Source organism: Aptenodytes patagonicus, chromosome 26 (genome assembly GCF_965638725.1).
Source record: "Aptenodytes patagonicus chromosome 26, bAptPat1.pri.cur, whole genome shotgun sequence".
Lineage (NCBI taxonomy): Eukaryota > Metazoa > Chordata > Aves > Sphenisciformes > Spheniscidae > Aptenodytes > Aptenodytes patagonicus.
Window position 1 is genome coordinate 1,779,811 of NC_134974.1, and position 6,000 is coordinate 1,785,810.

The window sequence follows — 6,000 nt, forward strand, 5'->3', positions numbered from 1 at the left end:
CGTGGGGTGTTGGTATCTGCTCCGTGGCCGAGTGCAGCCGCAGGGCTGGGAGTGTTGGTGTTGCAGGGACGGAGCCAGTACGGCCCTGAGGGCACGGCAGCAGGGCAGTGGCAGGGGTGTGGATGGATGCAGGCAGGCTGGGATGCCTGTGAACAGCATCATGCCAGCTTCAAATATTAACAGATCAGGCATAAAAAGGGCTAAGGGCTTGTAGGGGGGTCCATTTCACCTGCCTCTGGGATGCAAGCGTGGTGCAGCCACATTCTCAGGTGTTTCACTGAGCCTGGAGGGATGGATACTTTTTTTTTTTTCCCTAATATTGATGCTCAGGTGAGCACTGGATCTCAGAAGCTGGGGTTCGTGGAACAACCCTTACTACCTCCAGTTGGGGGAGCAGGGGGATAAGCTTCAACCCCAGTCTCCTGGCAAACCAGGCCTTGCAAAGCCGAAGGTGCAGTGCCTGGGTGGGAGCCCCAGGCAGAAGGCCAGGCAGAGCATCGCCAGCACCCAACAGGATTCGTCTGCGGGGACATGAGCATCGGGTGCAGCCCCTCGCTGAGTCCTTCCCACTCACCCCCAGCAAGAGAAAAAACAGTGTCGTCCATGAGGTTTTAATTTATTTAAGGTTCAAAAATGACCAGAAACACAGCGACAAAACTTTACAATAGGAAATTACAAAAAAACTTTACAAAAGGTCCTTACAAAAGGACCCCAAAAGGACCCTGGGGCTCCTCGCCCCGCCGGCTGGCCCAGCTCTACATTTTGCATTCCTTCAGCGCATCGCTGTAGATCATGGCCAGGGCCCCCAGGAAGGTGACATACTCCTAGAAATTCACTTCCTCGTCTTTGTTATGGTCCAGGTCCAGTCCACGCCGCGGCTGTGGGCAGCGCAGGGATGGAGGGGAGCTCAGCGAGTGGCCGGGAGCTGGTCCAGCCTTGGGGCAGGGAGCAGGGAGCGCCTGGGGCATCGCTCCCTCTCCACCCCAGGGGATGTTCTGCAACTCTCTAGCTTGCCCTGGTGCCAGCAGGGCAGGAGGGGGCAAAGCCCCTCCAGACCCAGCTCAGCGCAGCCCCCAGGGTCTGGCCCCGAGCAGGCAGGGGGCTGCCCCGCATCCCCACGGTCATGCCACCCCGGGGTGCTGCATCAGCTGGGGCCGGTGGCTGCAGGGTGACTCACGGGGCGCAGCCCAAACGTGGCTGCCGGTCAGCTCCGCACGCAGCCCCAGGGCTGGTGGAGGGGGCATCCTGGGGGGGGGCAAAGCCGGGGCTGGACAAAGCAAAGCCTTCATGGCATCTCCGCTCGCCGGTTCTTCTGGGAGCAGCCCCAAGCCCGCCGATAAAGGTCTGGCTCCCAGCAGGGTGGCGGGGGGGGCATCCCCATCTGGAAGAGGCATGCTGCACATCTGGAGCCCGGCACGCAAGCCCGGGTTGGCCGCAGCTGTTCGGTGAGGGGCAAAGGGGATCAGAGGGAGGAAATGGAAACTTACAGACGTGAGCAGGTCAGGCTCCGGTGCAGGGAAGGGAGGGCTGTGGTTGCACGGCTCCTTGCATTTATAGCCATGGGCTGAGTCCTTCCATGCTGGCGGCCCAGGGGGACTGGCTGGGTGCACGGGGGAAGCCACTCCTCTGCACGCCATAACCCCACCCCAAGCAGGAACGCAACTGAAACCCTGCTCCCAAGGGTTCACTTGGGGTGGGGAAGGGACAAGGGTCCTGGGTGACTTCCCAATGCAGCAGGTCCTGCCCCACGGAGCAGCAGGTGGGGGGACAGATGCTGACCCCGGGTGAGCTTAATAATCACGGCTAAAAAAGAGTTGTTCACCCGTCACTGTTATCACGGTGCCGGTCAGAGGCATTAATCCCTGCGAAAGCTCCTGCCTTGCCTTGCACGGCCACGAAGCAGTTACCAGGGCTGCAGGGCAGGGTGCTGTTGAGCAGAGCCCGCCGCTGACTCACACTAACGTGGCTGGTGGGGATCAGCCCCGTGGGCGGTTTACGAGGGCTCAGGGAACGCAGTGCCCATGCCGCGGCGGAGCAAACTCCAGCTTGGAAGCACCCTTGCTCTTGCTCCTCATCCGGTACCAGCAATGCGCACATGGAAGGGAAACGGGACCGTCCCCAGTGTGACAGCACCCCTGTCCCTGGGGCAAGAAACCCCCATTGCAAAGCATGAGGAGGACTTTGTTTAAAGCAACCTTTATTGAAAGAGCATCAGGAAGACAGCAGGAGGGTCACGGGGGCAGCGACGCAGCCCAGGGCCGGTGCCCCATGCTCATTTCTTGCGCGGCATCTTGTCGGGGCAGTCCTGGAAGAAGTCGTTGCACATCATGGCCATGCAGGCCAGGAAGGTCACGTACTCTTGGAAATCCACCTCGCTGTCACTGTTGCTGTCCAGGTGGCACATGAGCTGCTGTAAGCTGGCCTCACTGGTTTGTCTCTGCCCAGGGGCAAGAGGGGAGTTAAAATGGGGGTTTGCATCAAGGGCCACATCCCCAAGTCCCAGCATCGCCCATGGGACGTGGCACCCCCTGCCCCACACTTACGCTGAAGCTGGGCAGCTCCTTCATGAGCATCTCCTTGAGCTCCTGCTTGCTGAGCTTGTACTTGTCCCCCTCCTTCCCTGAGTACTTGTGGAAGGTAGAGACCATCACGGCCAGCGCCTGCTCCAGGGGAGATGCCATGGGGGATGCCAGCAAGCCTGGAGGCACCAACAGCACAAGCAGGTGAGAGCAGAGTTCGGCGACCCCAGACACCCCCATGCTGGGGGGCCAACGGTCTCCCCCAGCCCCCCCAGACCGTGCAGACTGCCCCAGTGCCCCACTCCCAGGCATGCACCGGGATGCATCACCATTTCCTCCCTAATTTCACCCTCCCACTAGCAGCCGGGCTAGGCGTTGGCCATCTGGTACCGGTGCCGAGCAACCTCCAAAAAAGCCATGCCGGAGGGGAGAACATGGGGGGAGGCAGCAGCCCCCTCCTGCCCGAGCCAGGCAGGGAAGGGGCACACGCACTTTTCCAGCCCTCAGAGGTGAAAGGCAGCCTTTGAGCTCGGCTCGCTGCAGCAGGAGCTTCACGCTCAGCCCCAGGGGAAAACCTCTGTTGGGGGACCCCACTGTGAGATGGGGCAGCTGCGCCATCGGCAACATCTGGAGGGCATCTGGAGGGCCAGCAGGGCGAGGGGGAACAGAGCATCGTAGGAAAAAAAAATCAACTCACCAACAGCTCAAACAAAACAGCCGAGGACGGGCAGGGCGGGAGGCGAGCCAGCGTCAGGCGACGGCATTTATAGCCCCGCCTGGGACACCTCCCTCGCTACCCGGATGGGAAAGCACCAATGCTGATCCGGCGCCTGTCTGGACATTGGTTGGCAAAGGAGGAGAGGAAACCCTGGGAGCAGCCCTGGCCCCCCCAAACCAGTGCTCCTGCACTGCCAAGGGGGCTGGTTTGGGTTAGAAAGAGCAAAATGTGCCCCCGGAGCTGGACGGGGACCACCTGGTTGAGGAGAATCCCTAGGGACAAGGGATGAAGCAAGGGCAGCGGTGGGCACCTCGTCCCACCGCTGCCAGCAAGAGCAGGTGATGCCGGTGCGGGGTGAGGTGCCGCGCACAGCGGTTTTGGCAGCATCCCCGGGGATGTCTGGAGCAGCACAAACCTGAGCGGGGTTTGTCCATGGCTTTGTTGTTGTGCTGGGGTTTGGGTGAGGTTTTTTTTCCTGGTTTTAACTCGACTGCAAGCAATTTCTGTTTCCTAACTGCGAGGGCAGTGCGTCACAATGCCCCATTGTGTAACAGAGCACTATTTTGGTGTCTGCATGTCCCGGGCACGTGTCAGGGAGCTGCGGGGGAAAGCCAGGAGCTGGCAGTTTCCAACCCCCCTGCCGCGGGGCAAGCCAGCTGTTCGCCGTGGTGCAAGGGCTGACAAATACCCCAAGTGTCCCCGAGCCTGGCTGAGCCCCCTTGGGACAAAGGCACCCACTGCTGCGGGGACCCGAGTGAGAAAAACAGGGGGTGAAGCCCCGCTTCCAGCTCACTCCGATGTCCAGCAGGATGCAAAACCTCACCAAACACCGCACAGCGTCTCCCCAGGGGTTTCTTTAAGGACCATTTTGGCAAAAGAAACCCCCAAGCCTGAACCTCGTCTCCCTGTTAGCAAACTGGTGTAAATTACTGGGAGGGGGCAGAAGCTCCCAGGGGCTCTTTATAAAGACCCTGGGAAGGGGCAGAGCAAAGTTTGGAGCTGCTGGAAGGACTTGGGGGCTCAGGAAGGACTTGGGGGCTCAGGGACAGGCTCTGCCAGGGCCATGCAATGATGCAGAGGCTTTGTAAGGACTTTTTGAATCTCGGGTGGTTTCTCTGGGGTTTTGGGGCTGCTGGGGGAAGCTGGAGAACAGCTGCAGCACCTTCTGCAAACCAGCCTGGACCTGCCAGGAGCTGCTGCGGCTGTGGGGAGGTGGGGGGGTGTGGGGTGTGAGCCCCGTGCTTCCCAGCCAGTATCACAGACTGATGTGCTCAGGAAACTGCAGCTTGTCTGCAGCCCCACGGCTCCGTGGTAAACCTGGGGGGCTCAGGTTGACCTTCTCCAATGCAGTCCCCCAGCATGGGCTCGTCCATATCCCAAGGGGGCTAAGGGTCTCCTCCAGCTGCTCAGAAACAGCTCTTCTCTGTGGGAACTGGGGACACGCTCTGGCTTTTGTGTTTTGCACAGACCTTGCATCTTGCTGTCAGGTTCCTCCGGACCAGCTTTCTCTCCCCACACCCAATGCGTTACCCAGGGCAGCTCATGCCGACCTACAAGCTGAGCTGGGCTCGGGGAAGCTCGTATGTTTTGAGCTAAATGCGCACTGAACCTCTCGCCGAGCCAGCAAGCACGGTTCAGGGGGGAATGTCCGAATATGTTGCTTGGAGGCGGCGCTGAGCTGTTTTGCTCAGGCTTTTCCAAAAAACGCCTCCCGGGGCTGAGTCGCACCGTGGAAAATCCCAGGGAGGAGGCATGAGTCACCCAGCTGCCCGCTAACGTACGGCTCATGAAACCCTGCTGATGCACACCGAGGCTTTGGAAAAGCTTTTATTGAAAGCCCTGCAGCGACGCTGTGGGCAGCGGGGGTCACTTTCTGCGGGGCTGCTTGGTGGGGCCATCCTTGAAGAACTCATTGAAGCCCATGGTGATGCAGGCCAGGAAGCAGATGTACTCCTTGAAGTCCACCTCGCTGTCCTTGTTGTGGTCCAGGTCATTCATGAGCCTCTTGAACTCCGCCTCATCCATTCGTTTCTGCAAGGGGGGAGAGCGCGGTGGGGGTAAGCGGTTTCGGGGTGCACGGATGAGCGAGGTGCTTCTCCATCCAGCCCCACTGCTTGCCCCCACAGCATGCCCCTGTGATCTGGGGCATGCTGGCACGGCTACAGCAAATATGCCTCTCAGTCATGAAAAAGTTTGGCTGAAAAATTTCTCCTCCCTCCTCCCAAATTAAACCACAAGCTAGAAGGGGAAGTGGGGGTTAAAAAAGGATTTAAAAAATTGAAATCGGAGTACGATTTTCTTTGCCAGTCAAAATATTTCTGCGGGTATAAGAAAGCCAAGTTTCCTTTCGATCTGAGCATGCTCCAGCTCAGATCCTCCTGACCTCATCCCTCCTTCTCCCCAGGGCTTGCCCTAAAGCACGAGGTCTCAGCGTGTCGCACATGGGCTGCATCTGTCGTGCATGCTTTGGGGAAATTCAGAGACCACCTCAGCTCACCCCGGTTTTCCATCGTGCTATGTGGAAAGACCCGAGGCTAGCTTGCTCCTGCCCCTACAACACCTCCTGCCCGCGCCTGGGCACCTCCGAGGGATGCAAAGGGATGTGCCCCCACGGCCACTTACGCTCTCGAAGACGGGCAACTCCTTGTTCAACAGCTCCTTGAGCTCCGCCTTGCTGAGTTTGTACTTGTCCCCTTCCTTCCCCGAGTACTTGTAGAAGGTGGTGACCATCACAGCCAGCGCCTGCTCCAGGGGACACGCCAT

General features: G+C 59.5%; 2 protein-coding genes and 1 long non-coding RNA gene across 4 annotated transcripts; all 3 read right to left on the bottom strand.

Annotated features, from left to right (window-relative positions):
• Window positions 1-600: 600 nt before the first annotated feature.
• Window positions 601-1,576, bottom strand: LOC143171305 (uncharacterized). 2 transcript variants are annotated; one of them, XR_012997177.1, is made up of 2 exons: window positions 1,488-1,576; window positions 601-878 (listed from the first exon to the last, which is right to left on the bottom strand). It is a non-coding gene; the product is annotated as an uncharacterized LOC143171305 (long non-coding RNA). The 2 variants fall into 2 exon arrangements; XR_012997176.1 differs by having other exon boundaries at window positions 601-1,381.
• Window positions 1,577-2,180: 604 nt separating this feature from the next.
• On the bottom strand, window positions 2,181-3,297 carry LOC143171302 (protein S100-A4-like). The gene is made up of 3 exons (XM_076360197.1): window positions 3,217-3,297; window positions 2,544-2,698; window positions 2,181-2,437 (listed from the first exon to the last, which is right to left on the bottom strand). Exons 2-3 carry the CDS (start codon window positions 2,679-2,681, stop codon window positions 2,273-2,275), a joined length of 303 nt encoding a protein of 100 aa, XP_076216312.1. The 5' UTR covers window positions 2,682-2,698; window positions 3,217-3,297; the 3' UTR covers window positions 2,181-2,272.
• Window positions 3,298-5,052: 1,755 nt separating this feature from the next.
• Window positions 5,053-6,000, bottom strand: LOC143171300 (protein S100-A4-like). Its single transcript, XM_076360196.1, has 2 exons — window positions 5,860-6,000; window positions 5,053-5,268 (listed from the first exon to the last, which is right to left on the bottom strand). The coding sequence occupies exons 1-2, from the start codon at window positions 5,998-6,000 to the stop codon at window positions 5,104-5,106; spliced, it is 306 nt and encodes a 101-aa protein (XP_076216311.1). The 3' UTR covers window positions 5,053-5,103.

Excerpts from the sequence above, each read along its gene's own strand:
- LOC143171302 (XM_076360197.1), bottom strand. The coding sequence starts at position 2,681 with ATGGCATCTCCCCTGGAGCAGGCGCTGGCCGTGATGGTCTCTACCTTC. Across the intron at positions 2,438-2,543 it reads AGGAGCTGCCCAGCTTCAGC|AGACAAACCAGTGAGGCCAG; the intron begins GTAAGTGTGGGG and ends GCCCCTGGGCAG.
- LOC143171300 (XM_076360196.1), bottom strand. The coding sequence starts at position 6,000 with ATGGCGTGTCCCCTGGAGCAGGCGCTGGCTGTGATGGTCACCACCTTC. Across the intron at positions 5,269-5,859 it reads AGTTGCCCGTCTTCGAGAGC|AAACGAATGGATGAGGCGGA; the intron begins GTAAGTGGCCGT and ends CCCCCCTTGCAG.